Raw genomic sequence first — 19766 nt, 5'->3', positions numbered from 1 at the left:
CATTTAATACAGTGATGGTGGCGCCGTGGCGTGCAAGTTTGTTCGCTCTGGAGTCACCTTTAGTGTGCTTAAATTAAAGTATACTATAATTTACTACCCATTAAACAATATCTTGGGCCTACAAGCTTCTCTCGTCTTTATACAGCCGATTGTGTGTAATATGAATGGAATTGTATTTTATATACAGAATATTATTAATTGTTCACAATTAAAATCGGCCACTTGAAACCAATAGTACACAAAGTAATGTTTTACTTTGTGTAAAAAATTACTTTTCCTACAAGCAGCTGGATGTTGGTGCTGCTGCTGTGATGGAACTGCCACCTGGTGGTGCATTCATGGCTACTGCAATACAACTTCCCCCCCTAAGCATGTTTCCTGAGGTCAGCCCACGTCCAGACCAGCTGTTACAGAAGAAAACGTGAGAAATTGAGAATGATGATGACTTAACAGCCAAGACTGCACAGCATTATCCCTGGAGACTGCAGGCGTGCATAGCATCAATAATAAATTAGTAGTATAGAATCAATGTGACACCATTTGACAATCAGTTTGTGAACACAACAACATACCCTTCTATTTGTATTTACCTTCGCTGTAAGATTGAAATCTGCCATGTCCGGTGCGCGACACAAGAAGACACATGTACGGACCGATGTACGGCAAAACATAACCTCTAGACTGAAAGTGTTTTAGGTCTAGTCCCAATCTGTGATTTGTGAAAAAAGCCACTAGTTTTACATTTACACATTGTAAAGGATCATGTCTTCTCTGACAGTGTGAAAACAGATTCTCACAAAAAAAATATAATTGTACCATGAGAATCATGGCATACATCAACACTTATATCACAACACACAAGCACATTAGTATGCATTCACTTTATTCAGGAAAAAACTAGACGTCATATAAAAACAAACGGGCAAAAAAACAAAATCATTTAAAAGTCCTCATTTGTTCACAGAGTCTCCCCCACATTCATTCACCATTCTCCATGGGGGCATCCTGGTTGTTTTCATCACTGTCTGATTTCTCATCATCTAGAAAATAGAACACAAAACAATTAATAGCAAGGCATATAACAGGTAATTCTATCCTTCCATCAGCACATTTTGTGAACCATCAACCAAACATTTCTGGTTTGTTAAACAAGAATTATTTTAACCCAAGAAAGCGGAACTCCACTTCCCTATTTCTTTAACCAATTTAGACCAGAGGACGATTCTACAAATGTCTTCTAAATCCTGACAGTTTTCTGAAAAACCTATGTTTCTATGTCAGTGGTTCTCAAACATTTTCATGTCAAGGACCCCCAAAAATATATGTAATTGGCCACCGACCCCCATCTGAAAATATGTTGTTCCAGGGACCCCCCCAGAAGCAAAGATTTGAGTTAAAAACGTTCGCTCTGAAAGAATATATATATATTCAAAGATTTTCACTACATTTTCATGATTAAAAAAAAAGCAGATCTACGAGCTCGAGATCTGCTATTTTTCAATAGCTAAAGTATAACAATGCTTAAAACACCAAAAGGGGTTCCCACCCAGAATGAAGCCAAGTTTCACTTTCCCAATTCTTTAACCAAGAAAGCTAAGTTTCATGTTCCTATTACTTTAACCCAAGACAGCAGAACTCCACTTCCCAAGTGAGGCTCAAACAAGAGGTTAAATAAATGCCCTACCAACAGCCATAAGAAATGTGAATCCCTAGCCTCCTTCAAAACCGCTCTCAAAGAGCACTTATAGACGGCTGCAATTCAAAACTGGCCCCTGTAAGTTAAATATACTGTTCACGTATTCCCTTTTTTCTCTAACTGTGTATTTGAAGATACGATGTGTATATTTGTACTGTATGTCTTGAAAATGGAGGACCCTGATGTAAACAAGATTTTCTATTGACCTTTACTTTCTTTGAAATGTACCCATTCCACAAACTGAATACAAATTTCAATCAATCAAAAGGCACTGCTACTCTTCAACAAGTAGGTGTCCTACGGACATCAACCACTAGGTGTCATACCGACACCAGGATCTGCATTTCTCATTCTTTCTTTGGAACAGAAGGTTCAAGGTAGAGTCCATTTCCAACCCACTGCAGGTGTGCTACAGTGCTAGCTATATTATTAACATGCACCTGTCCTTCATACAGATTTGTGATGTTTTATATGGTTAAAATTATGGTTGTATTCATTTAAATAAGTTCCAGAGTGCAGCTTTAAGGCATTAAAAACGATTAAAAACGATTATAAAATTGATCACCTGGTTGTGCATGCAGCCGCACTCTCGTCTATCGTTTTGCCTGACGCGGTCTGCCCGCCTTATTTCAGCAATATTCTAACACAACACGAGAAGGAATGCTATTGCGGTGAATCTGTGATTCTTGCCCGTAGGCCAATACTGCTGGTCACAGTCCACACTACAGTTCACAAGCAGAGTTTCTGTTTCAAATAAATGTACATGGTGCAAGACCGGGAGGCAGACTACCGCTGATTAGGACTTAATCATGCGGATGGGGCCATTCAAAGAGAAGACTGCAGGCGTTGTCCCTTTTGTTAAGCACCGGGACACATTGTCCAATGTAACAGCCTGCCTCCAAGACTCAATACATATTGAGCAGTTCTGAGGAGCCATGAAAGATCAGGGATTTAGATGTTTGAATCAGACGTGAAGTTTCGCAGCTCACCAGAACGGAGTAGCTCACACTCACAGTGACATAACATGATAGCGGTTTACTCACTCTCCAGTGTCTGTTGTAGTTCCTGGATGGTACTGAGGAGTACATGGAACTGCTTCTTCCTCAACTCCAACTGAATGGGGAAAAGAGAGAGAAAATATGAAAACTCCTCACCAGCTTAACACCAATGTAACTAGGTGGACTTGAAGGGAAACACGTTACCTTCGCATCCACATTCTCTTTGATGTTGGAAAGCTGCTGAAGTTCTTTGTCAAGTGCCTCCAGCTGTCTGTGGGGAGAACAAAGGTGTCATTTTTCGTTTATTTAAAAAAAGAAAAGGCCAAAATCCATCCCATCGGACGACTAGAAACTCACTTTAGTGTTTCATGCCGATCTGGGTGCTGCTGAATAACCTTGGCCAGAGCGTCATATTCTGCAAAAGAGAGGTATTCATCATTACACTTTAATCACCAAATGTTATTAGTGTGTGTGGTGCCACCACTGTAACAGAGTTGTGAACTGTAAAGCACTGTAAACTATTTCATTCAGAACTTTGCTCGAGTGAATGTAGGGCTGGGCAATATCAATATTGTGATGTGAGACTAGACGCCATCCCTTAAAAACTAAGTGAGGATCACTGCCTGGCTTCCTTTAAAACAGGCTTGAAAATCCATCTTCCAGGAGGCACTTCACTCACTTCTTCCATAGAACGTTGATGGCATTCACTGACATCACCCCTCCCTTTCTTCTACTATGTGTACACTGTAGTGTTTTATTTTTTGTTGATGATATTGGATTTTGGTGTTATTTCTTATGCTACATTCTGTCTAATAAAGTATTCAATCAATTAACGTCTGGGATTATTAAGATCGTGACATGGAAACCTGGAAAGGGATCTCTCCAAATGTATTTGGCATGGCAAAAAGCCCAGACTAAAGACGGACTGGGGCGGACTGGTGCTTCCCAACATAATAAACTTCAACTTGGCCTGCCATGCACAGACCTTTCATGAATGGGTAATTGATCATATTAGCGGAGCATGGGATCATATGATGAGTGGTGTTGTTCACCTGCAAACTTGCTGAGTCTGTTAACGGACAGTGGGAAGCCAGTATCAAGTATTACATTTTTTATTTATTTATGATACAGTAAGGGCCTGGAGAGAAATTTCCACCTCCATAGGGAGGAAGGAATTCTCCTCCTCCCTGACTCCTATAATCAGCAATAAGTATTTTCTACTAGATATGAATAATAGTATTTTTAGCCATTGGTTTACAAAGGGAATTAAGACTATAGGTGACCTCTTCATTGAAGAAGGGCTCATGTCATTCGCACAGGTTCAATCTCGTTTTGACATACCCAATAACCACTTCTTAGCCGTTTTACAAGTACGTCACTTTATTCAAACCAGCATTAACTCCCCCCAGACGAACCAGTTAAAAGCCCACTAGATAAATGTCTCACCCAATTTACAAAGCCTAGAGGCTTTATTTCTCACTTCTATCAGTTTATGGATACTTGGAACAAGCATAGCATAGATAAAGTAATATCATCCTGGGAAGGGGACTTTAGAACTCACTACCAAATGGCAGACTTTTTATTTTTATATAGCGCCTTTATCCAAGGCGCTTTACATAGATTGTGCATTACATTCACCCATTCACACACCGATGGCAGCGGAAACCATGCAAGGCACCAACTAGCACATCGGGAGCAATTAGGGGTTCAGTGTCTTGCTCAAGGACACTTCGACAGTAACTCTGGGGGAGCCCGGGTTCGAACTGGCAACCTTGCGGTTCCCATCCAGGCACTCTACCCCTGAGCCACCGCCGCCTTCCAGCATAGACAACAAGTTCTCGCCAGAAAATGTGTCATTTCAATTGGACAAACCACCAACAGTTACACAGTGGCATATATAAAATTCTACCCATGGAGAGTATGAGTGCTAGGTCTAAAGCCAGTGAAGACAATTTTACCAAAATATGGTAACTTCTACTCGACCACCTACCATCGGTTGCCCTTAGCTAATATGTCTCTGAATAGCTGCTAAATTGTTTTTAACCAATGAAAGGGAAGGCTTGACGGGTCTATGTAAAGCTGTTTATTGCTCTGAACCAATGCAAGGGAATGTGTCTCGGTATATAGCTGGTTAATTGTCTCGAATGCTTGATGCGTCTTGCTATAGCTGATTAACTGCTCTGATGAACTAATGCAAAAATAACCAATGATCCATTTTCTTTTCTTATTTTGTTAGTTTTATTTACTTTTTTTGTCTATGTCTATTGTTTGTCTGCTTTTGTTAGCCTGTTTCGTACTTGCTTTATCGTTGATGTATTGAATGTTGGTTGTAAAGTGTCTTGAGACAACTTGTTGTGATTTGACACTTTAATAAAACTGAATTGAATTGAATGTAGATGGTTTACAATTTGTCTGTCTTAAAAAAACACAGGGATGCTACAATGTAATGATACAAGCACATGTCATGTGTGTGTATACTGTAAATTGATGTGCCCAAATAAATAAACATATTCATTAAAAGAATATTGATTGTGACATGGCATAAATGTTGTCTTTTCCTGGTTTTCAAGGCTGTGTTACTGTAAAGTAATGCATGTAATTTTGTTAACTTATTCTATTGATCTATTATTTGCCTTTACCACCTATTTTATAGGCACTACTGCTGGATATTAATACACTTTTGTGTAGACATCCCCACAACATCAATAGAGGTTGTTGTAAAGCTGCCATGCTTGTCTCACCTTGTCGATTCTTTCGTATTCTCTTTGCCCTCTGAATCTCCTTCTTGCATTCTGATATCTTGTCGTGTGCAGATGTGATGTTTTCCTCTACAGCGTTTAAACAGAAGACGGTAAGAACGTTACAGTTGAAGCAAACATCAACTTCACATTCAGACATTGACACAGGTGGCCTCGGGGATAATTACAATTCATTCATGTACACATTTAAATTGAGTTCTAAATTAGTGTGTGTGTGTGTGTGTGTGTGTGTGTGTGTGTGTGTGTAGTGTAACAAGTCAAACTCTCTACAACCAAACTGTTGACCCACCTATATTTGTGTAGATTTTCTCGTAATTCTCCATTTCGCGAAGGTTCATGTCATAAACCATCAACGTCTTCCCCATGGAGAATTCACATTGGGCTAACGTACCAAGCATCCTCTGGTATGTTGTGAACCTGCACACACACAAACGCATGAAACAAATCGTCAGTGTTCATATACATTTGAAGGTGGGCCTGGGTGGACTGGACGCAGGCCCACCCAGATTTACAGCTTTCCCCAGTCTGCACTGACTGTATATAATATTCTTGACCAAATGTGTAGAACAGCACCCCCATATGTCCGAGTTTTGAGTCAAACATAACTATTTACAGTACACGCTCTGATAAAAGCTTCTGAATGGAGTGAATGGCTGAATGCCATAGCACAAATTAAGATAGGAATGGCCCTGACTGCATGCTGCATATCAAATGGCCCAGTGTGTATCATAAACTGCAAGTACTGTAGCCTACTAGGCTACTTTTTAAACCACCGCTAATGAGACAAGACATGTTTTGAGAAAGAGATCGGGTAGTATATTATATATATTTTTTTCTCTTCATGAACCAAAAATGTATGCCTCATCTGTAACTGCACGGTCTGTTTTCACAAAGCTGGTGGTAAAATTAATTCCACCAATACAGCCTCCCATCATGTGTGTGCCACATTCTTGCCAAACAAGAAATCATTTCGGGGTGGCGACATATTAAAGGAGCCGTACAGACTTTCTGAAGTAGTTCAACCACGCAGGATAGCTTTGGTTGGAAACCAATGTCATTGCATGTTACTTGCTACATGTGCTTGTACTGTAAGTGTATGCATGAAGTTTCTCATTTTGTGGGCGATTATGTGGAGTTGGAGCCGATAGTTACAGAAGAACTGTTGTACATGCATGGATGTATTGTATTATGTTGTTCTGTAATCTTTGTATATTTGTGACAAGGAACCCCTAGGAAATGACATGATATACATCTTAAGGGGTTTCCTTTCAATTCTAAAAGGTACATTGTAGAAACACCACAAAAGTACACAAATAGCCGATCTACAAGCTTTTACAGAAAACAAACAAAAAGGTTTCTGTCCGACAGCAACGAAACACACTATGTATTGTAGAACATTAGACACTATAGCACATTTAACCCATTCAGGATGGGAAACCCTGTGTTTTAAGCATTATGTTATACTTTAGCTATTGAAAATAACAGATCTACAAGCTCGAGCTTGTATTCCTTCAGAGCGAACGTTTTTTTACTCAAATCTTTGCTTCCGGAGGTGGGGGGTCCCTGGAACTACACATTTTCAGATGGGGGTCGGCGACCAATTTTATATGATTTCTGGGGTCCTTGACATTAAATAGTTTGAGAACCAAATTTGAAATAGCTGATCAACAAGCTCATTTTTTTTTATCCCACGATTTTGTAACCCATTTTTTTCACCCCTGTGTCAATCATCTACTGTGATCCTGGGCTCTACACACCCTCCGCCAACCTGGGGAGAGCAACGGACTTAACTCATGCTCCCTTCATGCTTGAGTGTCCAAGTTGCTCCTTTACACCTGACAGGGGGGAGTTTCCCTGGTTGGACGTAGCGCGTGGAAGGAACACGTTATTCCAACCAGCTCCTTTCCCCTCCATCAGGCGCCCCGGCTGGCCAGGGGGAGGCAGTTTAGAGACCAGGATTACTGCATGTTTTTGTGAGGGTACCTACCCTAGGGGACACGGGGAGAACATGCAAACTCCACACAGAAAGGCCCTTTCGCCAACCCCGCCTTCGGGTATGGGCATGCGGAGGAGGAAACACGCCGCCAGCACCCACAGTGCCCCGAGCGGGAATCAAACCCAGGACCTTCTAGCTGTGAGGCGACAGCACTACCAACTGTGCCACCGTGCCCAATATTTATACATTTGAAAACTTGTGAAAACAGGGCATTCTGCATAATGAGTACCTTCTACTTTTGGTACTTCAAGTACATTTAGATCATACCAATAGTTTTGTACTTTTACCCAAGTTAATTTTGAATTCCGGACATCTACTTGTAACAGAGTATTTCTACATTGCAGTAGTGATACTTTTACGAGTGTAAAAGTATAAAGTATCAAAGTATAAAGAACGCGGGTACTTTTTCCAACACTGGTGGTTCTTTCATCTAATAATAATCCGCTGCTCGCTTTGTATGTCCGTGAGAAAACCAAAGTATTCAAACTAAGGGTTTCCACTTTCCAGAGTTCCTTTACAGAGCACAACCATGGACTGCTACCACATTATATCATACCAGTCTGAGTCTACACTGTAGATTATCTCAACATTCTTATACCACTAAATATCTCCCTCTCTGTCTCTCCTTCTCTATCCCCCGACACGGTCGAGGTAGATGGCCGCCCACCCGGGTTGCTTCACGTTTCTTCCAGCTAAGGGGGAGTTTTTCGTTCGTATACCACAGTCGCAAAATTGCATGCTCAGGGTGGGATCTCTGTCGGTTCTCTACTCTACATGTAAAGTGCCTTGAGACAACTTGTGATTTGACACACTTGAATTACAAAATACAATTGAATTGAAGTTTACCCTTCTTCCGGTGTCCCAGCGGGTGAGTTGCACCATTTGGTGAAGCTCTTCAGGAGGACGTTGATACGGCGGTCATCTCCGGCTCCATCGCCGTCAATAAGGAGACGCTTTCTGATCACTTCATCTACACAAGGAGGAGAACAATGAATAACGAAAGTGCAAGCAAACTGACTGAAAAGTGGACTGTAAGCAATCGATTGGCTGAGGCCTTGATTGATTGATTTATTAACAGTTTGCAGAATTACAGTACATTTCAAGTGGAGGCTGGGAATTCTACAGGAGAGGACTTAGGCTCATTAGGTCCACTGGCAGAGCCTGACAAGAGACAAGGTGTTTTAGGCACTGCACTCCCGGTGGTGGTGTGGAACACGTGTGTCAAATTTGAAGTCGGTGGGACAAACGGTTCTCGAGTTACGTGGATCACAACCGTACACAGAGACGTGGTGCATGTATAGTTAGATATCACTTGTATGTGCTGATATCGCATTTGGCTGAGGACATTTAAACCCATTTATTATCAGTAAAACAAATGACTGCACTTTGGCTTCGTAGGGCAGTACACCTCCGACAGAAGGTGAACAAAACAAATCAAATGCCAGCAGGTACGGATGGACACAGGGCAGTGAGGGCACTTAAACATATTTCATGGGTACTTCTGAAATAATTTAAATTATGTGTCCCTAGCCTAGAGTCTAGGCCCTATAGACCATTATGAGAGCACAAATTGAAATATCTACATGATTTATGCAATTATACTAAATTACATTCACTGTTAAATTATATCAACCTAAAATTGGCTACTTTTTTCCTAAATGTATAAAATAAGTAATTTGGAAAATGGTCTGAAAGTCATGCAAGTGAACATGATGTGCAGTAAATCATGATCAGATCTGTACCCTTCAACTTCTTGTTTATGCCCATAACGACTGGCTATCCACAGGGTTAGTAGCCAATGAATTTAAATAAAATAGCCAATTTATCATTGAGTTGACTACAATGTTAGGTACCCACTCCTCCTACCCCTGTGAGGCTAACGTTAGCCACCTAGCATGGTCATTTTAGCAGCTAAACGTTCGTAATAACGTTTCTCTGCTACGTTCAGTCATTGTCAACAATGTGATTGACATTACACTCGCCACTTTCCTCTACAGACAGTTACCGAATAAACTATAATAAATCCACCATAATGTCTCACCGTCTGTCACAGCTCCCATGTTTTGTCTGCAAAGCAAAGCGCATAAAATAAACTTTATTGAAACAACAACAGGAAGTTATTCTTCTTCTTCTTTGGTGTGTACTGTGTGTAGAGCAGCAGGGGCATTACCCCCGCCTACTGGATTGGAATGTGGTGATGAAAGCAATGAAAACAATACAAAACAACTACATAGGCCTACTGATACTACAGTCTACACTCTACAGTATATTGTGTTCATTAATTTCATGATGTAATAATAAACAACAGGAAGTGGGCAAGTGGGCCCCTCCTCTAACTCAGTAATTCTCAAAGTGGGGCCCGGGGTCTGTTTGATTAACAGGCCACTGTATTAACAGTTGGCCAAAATGGGCCAGCACGTGGTATTTATAAAAAAGGACGCTAAAAGGTTAAAAGCATACTTTATATTCCCCAGGGCAGGGTCCTTAGGTTTGCAGGGGGTCCCCAGCTGAATTATTTCAAACACTTGAGCCCTATAGGTCACACTGTAGGCCTATATGCTTCTTTTAATGCCTCCTTTATGATGAATTCCTGTTCTGTTCCTTGGCTATATAGAAGTGTATATTTGTATTGTACGTCGCTAAATGTTTTGATAAATTGAACAAGGTGGACCCTCTTGTAAACAAGTGTAATGCTTTATCAGGTCGTCCACTCACAGATTAACAGTCTTTGTATTGAGTTGTGCTTGAAATGTACTGTAATTCTGCAAACTGTAAATATTTCAATTTCAATTTCAATCAATCAAAGTATCAAACATGTTGAAAAAGTCTTGAAACACACATTTTGTTGCACAACATTCAAAGTGGTTGACCGAATACTAGGGTGGCCTCATCCATTGAGTTCAATGGTAAAGTGGCACCCTTTTTGGTTCATCAAGCTCTATCGTGGCACAAAATCCTTGCAGGCCCAATATATTACGTTTGTGGTCCTGGGGAGGACCAAACTGGGGGTCGAGGGACCACCAAATGTCAAACAGTATTAGGCAGTCATTGTGAAAATATCTACAAGTCACAACACCTCGTAGGGGCAGTTGTGAGCTTGTAGTTCAGCTAGTATTTAGTATTAGTATTTATCTGTGGAACTGAGTCGAACTAAATGTAATGCCTCAACTCTACAAGTCGTGCTTGTCAGGGTGCGGGGTCCCCAGGTCAAATATGATTATTTTGGGGCCTGCAAAGTTTGGGAACCCTTGAACTGTTTGACCTCCTGTTCTGTTCTTTGACTATATAGAAGTGTCTATTTGTATGTCTCTAAATGTTTTGATGAATTGAACATGGTGGACCCTCTTGTAAACAAGTGTGATGCTTAATTGGGTCGTCCACTCACAGTTAACAGTCTTTGTATTGACTAGTTTGTGCTTGAAATGTACTGTCATTCTGCAAACTGTTAATAAATATTTAAATCAATCAATCAAACCTGAGGTTTGTCTACAAGCTCTCCAATTTACCTTCCTTCCCATTAGCTAATTTATAAATATATAGGCCCTACACCTCCCTCCCCTGAGCCATTTATCGAGTTTCTGATCCGGTCTGGAGCGGAAATATCTTCACGTCATCAGGTGGCCGGAACACTTGATCGGAAACTTCCAATGGAACTTCCCCTGCCGTGCACCTCCAAAGTTATTCCCCTAGTTAGTTTGCATTTTGTTTACATTTCGGTATAATCGGTTGTTTTCTTTTGGCACAATCATCGTCTTGGTATACCAATCTTTTATTCTAACTCGTAGCGCGACGTGAAAACTAATCGATTCGCATTACGATGAATGTGGGGAACAAAAACAACGCGACGCCAAACGGAACCGGAACACAACACCGGAACACAATGACGTACGGCCTCCCCAGAATGCATTGCGGTAAACAGACATGGCCGCTCCTGGTGGTGAAGACCTCCACAGCAGTCACCAGCAGCCAGCAGCAGCAGCAGCACTGAACTGAACCCACCAGTCAGTGCATCCGACCCTCCTCGCTCTCCTGTCGGCCGCCACACATCCAGCGACCACCGGTCCTGACACCACACCATCCTCCACGTCGTCCACCATTAGGTAAGAAAGAAGAGAACTTGTGCTTCATTTATTTCTAAGATGACGACTCTTCATGACGTGTTGTGTTTTTTTTAGCCATCCCAGGCTAGCATTCCCATCGCTAACCCGTCTAAACAAGACATGGCCGAAAAATAGCAGATCTACAAGCTCACAATGCATCGCGGACACGACGCCCTGTGAGCTTGTGGATCTGCAATTTGCGTCACGCGACACTGTCCCACGCCTGAAGTATAACTCGGTCTTTAGCCCAAGCTAATTTAGCCACTCCTCTCATTCCAAGTACAAGTGACAGTCAACATTTTTTTTACCACATTCTTGCAAGAACTTATTTTATATATCTTTAAAAAATAATACTCTATTATTTCACATCTGTTGAACATTTGTTTGTATTGGTAGCTTTGTGTTTTACGATTGTCACGTGTTTTATTTGTTGTTTTGCTTCATGTTAAGGGGCGTTGGGAAATGGTTTGCTGCTGCATTGCTAGTCTCCACAAGACTGCTCTGCTCTGGCTGTCTGGCTTGGGTTGTGTTGCTGCTTGCTTTGGTTGCTAATGTTAGCTATCTGACTAGCTACCTAGCCTAGCTGACCTGGCTTCAAGTTAGTGCATTTTGGTGCCAAACTCTTAACTCTATGGTGCAGGTGTCAAAACACTCATTACTCTTGGTGATTGCTTTTGTTCCCCTCTCGACTTTCATGGTACATCAGTGCAATGCACATTGGAATAAAGTGCAGTTCATGTAATAAGTATTTGAATACACTTATCCAGTTTGACACAGGTCTATGGTTGTTGCACACACAGATGTGCTGTGGTGTAAACAAACACTACACTTTTGACTTGTATATTCTGGCTATGTATGTGTGGTGTTTTAACTTTTAACCGATTTGTATGAAGCCTTCAACAAGGCCTATGTAGATTATATTATATTATAATGAATGATAGTGAAAGTGAAATGTTGCTCTATCCTTTTGTTATGATTGAAAATTGATTGAAATTTGTATTCACCTTATGTAGACTGGCTACATTTAAAACGAAAGCACAAGTCAATACAAAAACTGCTATGAGGATAAAACCATGCAGACCACTAAGACTTGTTTACGTCAGGGTCCTCCCATTTTCAATTCATCAGATGATATATTGTTCAATTTACAATTTACAATTTAGGCATTTAGCAGACGCTCTTAATCCAGAGCGATTTACATTAAGCAAGAACAAAAAAGCATGGGAATACATCCACAGTTTTGGAGCCAAAAGGGAGAAGAGTTTGGGACGTGTGGAGCGTTGTCCCGGCGTTTTTAGTGAGGGTACTTCCAGCTTCCCTGCGTTGGCTGATCTGAGTGGGGAGGGTTTGTAGGGTTCGATCATACTTGCAAGATATGGGGGAGCCATACCTTTGGTTGCTTTGAATGCCAGCATCAGAGTTTTGTATTCTGTTCAACAAGACAAACTGTCTAATTGCATTTTTTTGTTTCCCTTTTCAACAGCGTCTTGTAAAAGCAGTTATTTATATATATAGCTGCATCATTTAAGACCTTAAATAAATGTCAATAACCTCAACAGTACTGTTCATTCATTGCTTAAAAAAATGAAAGGTGCATGTGATGTGATGTGCATTTGATAACCAGTGACCACACAGGTTTAGTCCTGGTTGACTCCAGCACCTTCCAAGGCAGAATTAGCAAGTTCACTGACGGCTGAGAGCCAATCACGTGAGGCCTTTTCCTCTACCCAATCAAAAAGGGTTCTCTGATAGTTTTCAAATATGCCTGTGTATTTTAAGGGTGTATATGGTATGTAGCTGTTTTATGCTATGCAGCAATGCTGTATATGTGATATCAACCTGTGTTTTCTGTGAATATGCCCTTTCTAATATGCTAATCTGCTAATTATTAAGAAAAATAATGCATACTTTATGTTAATTTCATTTAACGATAACATGTACACGTGACGTGTGCGGCATTTCTTTTTCATACATAATGTAACTTGCTATTACAAGTTTGAGGTCATGGGATGACATAATTTTATGCAGTTCATTCTCTCTACAATAATTCATGTGGGGATAAAAAAATTGGTAGAAAATGGCAATTAAGGAAAAAAAACGTTGTCAAATTTGGAGGCAGCCAGTCCGAGCCACACGAAAACTTGGCATTTCTGTCATCTACAAACCTTGTGGGAAAATTGTTTAAGATTTGAACAAGCATTCAAATTAAGTTGTCATGTTGTCATTGTTAATATGCACACTGATTAACTATGCAAATTCAAAGGTTGCTAATGTGCTGCTGTGCTTGATGATATGATTTCCTTCTCAGAATACAAAGAATAATGATGAAAAGGCTAAATGATTTCACTGGTGTTGTTGCTGTCCCCCAGCTCCCAATCTGTGGAAGGGATTACTGAGCTGCGGGAGTGAGTGGTTAACCAAGGATAGTGCTTATTGGATTGGATTAATGTGCAGCGGCGAGGAGCTCCATAAGTAGTGAGCCGAGGTCCAAATCCTCCACGAGCGGACCCAGGGAAAGTCTAGCCCTAGACAGGCAGCCTAAACACTTGTAGACTCTTGTAGAAAAACAATAAAACTGATACTGACATCTCCCCTGTGTTTGTTTGTGTGTCTGTCGTCCAGATTTCTCTCACCAGCTTGTGTGGCAGCCAGCAATCACCCAAACTGATGAGGATCGGCTGATTGAGTTGAGACTGAGTTCCCTTTTTCACGTTTGTTTGACAAGGTATGGGCTTACAATATACTGGGCTACTATTCCCTGCCAGGCTTAATGCCACTCAGACTACAGTGCATTCTGTAGTAGTCATGTAAGAATTAAGACCAATTTGTTTGCAATCTGGCAAAAAGTGATTACATTTAAATAGAAATGTCATTTTTTTTTACGGGATACGACCGGCATAATTTAATTTGTCATCTTACCCTCTACGAAAAGACTCAACCAAAATATTGCTTTTATGAGATATAGCTCATATTCATAAGTCATAGAACTGTATTTAAAAAAAAGTTATTTTGTCTGCATAATTCCTCAAAAATCAACTTGTTTGGGAGACCCTTTGTCTCTTGTATATGTGTAGTTCCATCACAACCTATAGCCTGGGAAGCATTCCTTTTCGGATTTATGATCCGGTCGGAAGCGGATGACATCTCACGTCGTGTCATCATGACACGCCGTGAGATGACTACAGTACAAACCAGTGACTACAACATGACACTGTCATGTTGTAGTCACTGGTTTGTAGTCATTAGGCCGTCATTTTAGGGCCTACCCAATAAAAGATATTAAAGTTTAGTTAGTAACACAGACACCTCATCTGTTACTAAATCGCTTTTCCTCTGTGGTGAAAAGCCTGGTGTAGCTATGCACTGGATATGTATATGTATGACAAGGTGCGAAGGAGACATGAAGGATATACAGTACATACATAAATGTATCTACATGTTCATTTGCTTTTGGTTCCTTGGGATGCGAATGATTTCCAGGTCAAGCTGGAAGACGAAGCAGGCAGAAATTTGAGTATTGGGATTTAGCTATAGACCAGTGGTAATCAACCTTTTTGTCTGGAAACCGCCCAAAAAGACTAGCGACTCCCTTCCTTCATGATTCGCCAATCTAAAATCCTACATGCATTGAACAAATGTATGTGTGTACAGTATACACACTGAACAAACACGTGTGTACTGTGTGCACAAATACAGACTGAGACTGCTATACTAAATAAAATGCCTAATTGGCTATATTAGTTTTTGATAATGGGAGAAGTAATACATTCGAGTCGAACTGTGCATCAGCTTTTGTGTGTCAGAAGTTGAACCTCAAACACATTGGTGCTGATCAATTAATTTTTCCCCCCGCTTTGTAAATGGCTGTGCCTCAACTTTGTGCCCACTTTGAGTTTCTCAAAGCCAACAATACTTATGTTGTAGAGTGTAGGTGTGTGATCTCTTTATGTATCTTAGTTAATAGCCTATCTTACTAACAACAAAATGCTTCCACTGCCACCACACCGTTCCATCCACTGTCCACAGGCTGTTGAGAGCCATGTATTGCGACAGTTTCCTTACATAGATTATGTCATATAAAAGTTTCATGGAGAAAGTTAAATTTATTTGGCAAATGGTGGAGTAAATCTCCCCTGTGGGGAGAACAGAGCCAGTGTTAACAGTCTGTTTCAGTGTGGCCAGTGCCACACACAGACGTGTGTATTTTACACGCACGCTCACTCACTCTTTCTTCCACTGCAAAATGTTAGGCCTACCTACTAATTAAATATTCTGTATTGTGACTGTGATTTTACTGAATTATTAACCAAGAAAAACCCTTAGGTTGAGAACCACTGCTATAGACAGTCACCATGCTACAGTACTTGACATGCTCACAAGCAGCCAGTTGGTCAATGCGAAGGCGATGCTATGCTCACCTTTTCTGTAGTTTAGCTTCACTACCGAGCACCGCAGTGTGATTTGTAGGGCACATACTGTACTAGTGATTGTCTTTGTTGGTCAACCATGGAGTTCTATGAGCTATAGGCCTATCTGGGGTTGGGCAGATCGGTCAAAATTATAAGTAGGACTAGGAGAAATACATTGTAGGTGACATTGTGAAAAACGGAAATATTGTGCCGTTCTTATCCTTTAACCACTTATGCCCCATGTATGTACTTTGTTGTACAAAAATGTATATATAAAAATACAAATAAATTATATATATATATATATAAATAATTGGCCATCCACAGTGATGTATGTTATTTACTTTCTTATCTTCACAAATTTGAATATCTTCCTTGTAACATTTGGCCAAATGGTCAAGGATCTAAGAATCGACACAGCCCAGAGAGGATTGCCAGTCAAGGTCTCAGGCGAAAATACACTTTTAAAAACTAAAAGCAAGAAATAAACACTTGATAACTAAACAAAGTAAAAACAAACAAACCAAGAACTAAAGATACTTTAACAGGCAATGATGCCTCTTTCCTCAAGGCCCTGGAAGCACTCAGCTGGTGTCTCCTTAGCTTCAAGGAAACTGAGCATTTCACTCTGAGCATTCTCCCCTCAATATTTCTATTGATGTACCAGGTGAGACCCACCCACAATGATTAGTAATTGGAATAATCAACTCAAACAAGGTAAACCATGACCCATGAGTAAGATTAACTATACAATTACTGTACACATTTCGTTAATAGACTGTTTTTCAAGGCATCAAATAAATCACAAAACAATTGCCGTACAATAGAATTAGGCAACAGATATAAGCGTATAGGCCACAACACTGGCTGCTACACATACACACCTCCAGTCCAAGACGGCTTGATGACACTGTGCAGTGTGTGTTTGTCATGTTCAGTTTTACACTGTGGAGTCTTTTAGTGTATATAGGGCACGGTTTGCCCCGTGACAATCCTTTAACAGCATTCATTAATCCAAATAATTTCTCATTTCTAAGGAGATGTTTTCCTATGTATTATAAAATAATATTCACATCCAGCAATCGGCCAATATCAGACATTCACTAATATAGGTGAGTGTGCAACATGTATAAAATAATTGTTATAAAAGCTGTCACACTGGAGATTAGTTTTGGTTATATTACATGACTGGATACATCTTATCTGTGGGAGTTTTAGAATGTGTCGTTTAGTTCTTCATTCAATCAAATGTATACCTGTTGGCCTGCTTTTAGATGTTTTATTTGAATTATATGCTATTAAATATCTGCGTTAGTAGCCATATCTCAAAGGGTAAATGACAGAAAGAATGGCTACACGGAAAATGTAAAAGACAAAACAATGATAGAAATGGAACAGGCAGTGTAAAGATGCTCAAATTAAGGCTGACGTGTTCAAATTAAGGCTGACATGTTCATGTTGCGTGATTAAAGTTAAAAGCCTTTCTGCTGTAGTTTGAACTAGTTGGCAATATGGATGGATCCATTTCGGACCAAGATGTGTTTAAAAGTGCTGCAGTAACCAAGATAAGAGCAAAAAAAAGGCATATTGCATATGTCACCAGAATAAAGTAGTTTGTTTTATTCATGATGACACTTATTCTGGAAAAGAGAACATGAAACGGAAATAGACCTAGCTTGTATTAAGTTCAGGGTCAAAGTCAATGCCAAGGTTCCCACACAATTGCACTCCTGCATGTCCTTTTGAACACTTCAGAGTTAAAGCAAAGTCATGCACACCTGATCAACTCCGGGACGGATGTGTAGGTAGGGATCAGATTGATAAAATTAAACCACCTGCACACTGTCCTGTGTCTTCACTTGCACAATAAGGACAACTTGTGGACCTTCCTCGGGCATTAGTTACCAGAATAGGTGGTGACCCAAGTCACAGAAAATTAATTGTATTTTCTGTTTCTTTTTCTTTCTTTTCTTTGCAATTCAGAGTTTGTTTAAGGCCAGGCCAGTGTAAATGCCTGACAACTCAAAGATTTGAGTTAGAAACGTGTGCTGTGAAAGATATATATGTTTTGCGACATTTTTCAAAAATATCAGAGCTTGTAGATCGGCTATTTTCAAATGGCTACAGTAGAATATAATGTTTAAAACACCAAAAGGGGTTCCCGTCCAGACTAGGTTAATAAAAGTTGTCCTTATTGCGCAAGTATAGGCGGTGTGCAGGAATTCAATTTACATACACTTTCAGTTAAAATAATACTCTTCAATTTGGACTCGGGATGTCAGATGATGGAGAATCACATCACATTTATAGTCTCTGAAGTAGAAAGATATCCTCGTTGGCCGTTTCTGACACTGCATCAAGTGACTTATTTGTTTTGTTAGACACATTGCTGTGTGCTCTACGTTTTAAGGAAATTCTAGGTGATAAGAAAAGTGAATGACTGTATGACAGATTGTAAGTTACTAAAGGATTAAAGAACAGTACAAGGTTAAGATCAAGTGTGCTGAGCATTTCTCTGATTGTGTTATGGATTTGGTAGTTGTTTTGAGCAAAACGATATGCCTTAATTTCTCTCACTGGAAATTTCCCATGTTTCTTGATATCTATGTTTTATGTATTTGACAAGACAATTTAGGGGTGAGACATATTCTTAATATAGTGCTGTTTTTTTCTTCTTAAACAAACTGAAAGTGGACCCTGCAATGTTAAGACGGCAGTTCATTTCTATTTATGATCTTCCTTGTGGGAGTAGATCTGGTTAAATCATATTACTTTATTGTTCCAACCCATTTCATTCAACACTAACATGAGGGGAACAATACATGTCGGTGTGTTTTTTGTTTGGATTATAATGGCAATGACTGACTAATATTTTCATAAATATTGTTCTTGGCATATGCAGGAATGTAAAAAGAAAAAAGTCTCTAGACACCATAATGTATTTATTAGACTAAATAAAAATCACCGCCCACTGTCTAAAATCTCGCCTAGATGCCTTCCAAAGCCTCAAGACAATGCCAAACATGAATTTGCAGTTTGAATTGTAAAATTATGATCCAAATCTGCCACTGTAATAGGATTTTATAATGTGCATATTCGTGGCTACTTTCACGTGTTGGGTAATGACCTATAGTTAGCGCCATTATAGTTCACCGGAATGTAAATTGAAAGGTAAGCAAAGTGCCGAACGCTTGCCTTCCCCCCTCTCAACGTTTTATCTCTATCTGTGATTGTTCACAATGTACAGAATGCAACCGGGTGGGGTGGGTGTGTGTCGTGGTGGGGGGGTAGAAAGACCCCAACACAGACACAAACACTCCCTGCTTGTGTCAACAGCTCGGCACCATAAGCAGTGTTGCCAGGTCCGCTTGTTATAAGCTACTTTGGGCTTTTTCTATAAAGTAACATGCAAATATTGGTAGTTTTTTGGGCTTGTTTTGTAATGTTGTTTAAACCAGTGGTTCTCAAACTTTTTCACGTCAAAGACCCCCAAATGAATATGCATTTTCTGCAGACTGCCACATCTGAAAGGATGTTGTGCCAGGCATACCCAATACAATATTAGTGTTAAAGATTGTGAAATTTCGTTATTTTAATTATTTTGGGAAATAGCAGATCTACAACCTCACAACATGTTGCGGCACGTTATGAGCTTGTGGATAGGATATTTTCAAATAGCTACATGTATTAGGGCTCAAGTGGTAAAACTCGTTGCTTCTTTTCAGCATAGACCTGGTCGCTTGTATCTCCCACGAAATCTGGCAACACTTGACCATAAGCTGCCTTGTAATCTACAGTGACAGAGCAG

At 40.1% G+C, this 19766-nt stretch overlaps 2 protein-coding genes across 2 annotated transcripts in view; one reads left to right on the top strand and one right to left on the bottom strand.

Moving 5' to 3' along the window:
* Positions 1 to 862: 862 nt before the first annotated feature.
* On the bottom strand, positions 863 to 9575 carry thoc7 (THO complex 7). The gene is made up of 8 exons (XM_080781020.1): positions 9491 to 9575; positions 8296 to 8419; positions 5743 to 5870; positions 5436 to 5522; positions 3052 to 3109; positions 2899 to 2965; positions 2740 to 2809; positions 863 to 1040 (listed from the first exon to the last, which is right to left on the bottom strand). The coding sequence occupies exons 1-8, from the start codon at positions 9507 to 9509 to the stop codon at positions 979 to 981; spliced, it is 615 nt and encodes a 204-aa protein (XP_080637146.1). The 5' UTR covers positions 9510 to 9575; the 3' UTR covers positions 863 to 978.
* Positions 9576 to 11394: 1819 nt separating this feature from the next.
* atxn7 (ataxin 7) overlaps positions 11395 to 19766 on the top strand; it is a 38996-nt gene continuing 30624 nt past the window's right edge. The window contains exons 1-2 of the mRNA XM_080776146.1: positions 11395 to 11549; positions 14172 to 14274. The gene's annotated coding sequence lies outside the window, so the exon portion shown is untranslated. The remainder of the gene's footprint in view (positions 11550 to 14171; positions 14275 to 19766) is intronic.

This window comes from Protomyctophum bolini (assembly GCF_963924005.1).
Source record: "Protomyctophum bolini genome assembly, chromosome: 2".
Taxonomy (NCBI): domain Eukaryota; kingdom Metazoa; phylum Chordata; class Actinopteri; order Myctophiformes; family Myctophidae; genus Protomyctophum; species Protomyctophum bolini.
Note: the sequence above shows the minus strand (reverse complement) of the source record. Positions and strands in the feature narration are given on the sequence as shown.

Coding starts and splice junctions, on each gene's coding strand:
- thoc7 (XM_080781020.1), bottom strand. Junction 5,523..5,742: donor GAAAATCTACACAAATATAG/GTGGGTCAACAG, acceptor TAAACGCTGTAG/AGGAAAACATCACATCTGCA. Junction 1,041..2,739: donor ACTACAACAGACACTGGAGA/GTGAGTAAACCG, acceptor TCTATTTTCTAG/ATGATGAGAAATCAGACAGT.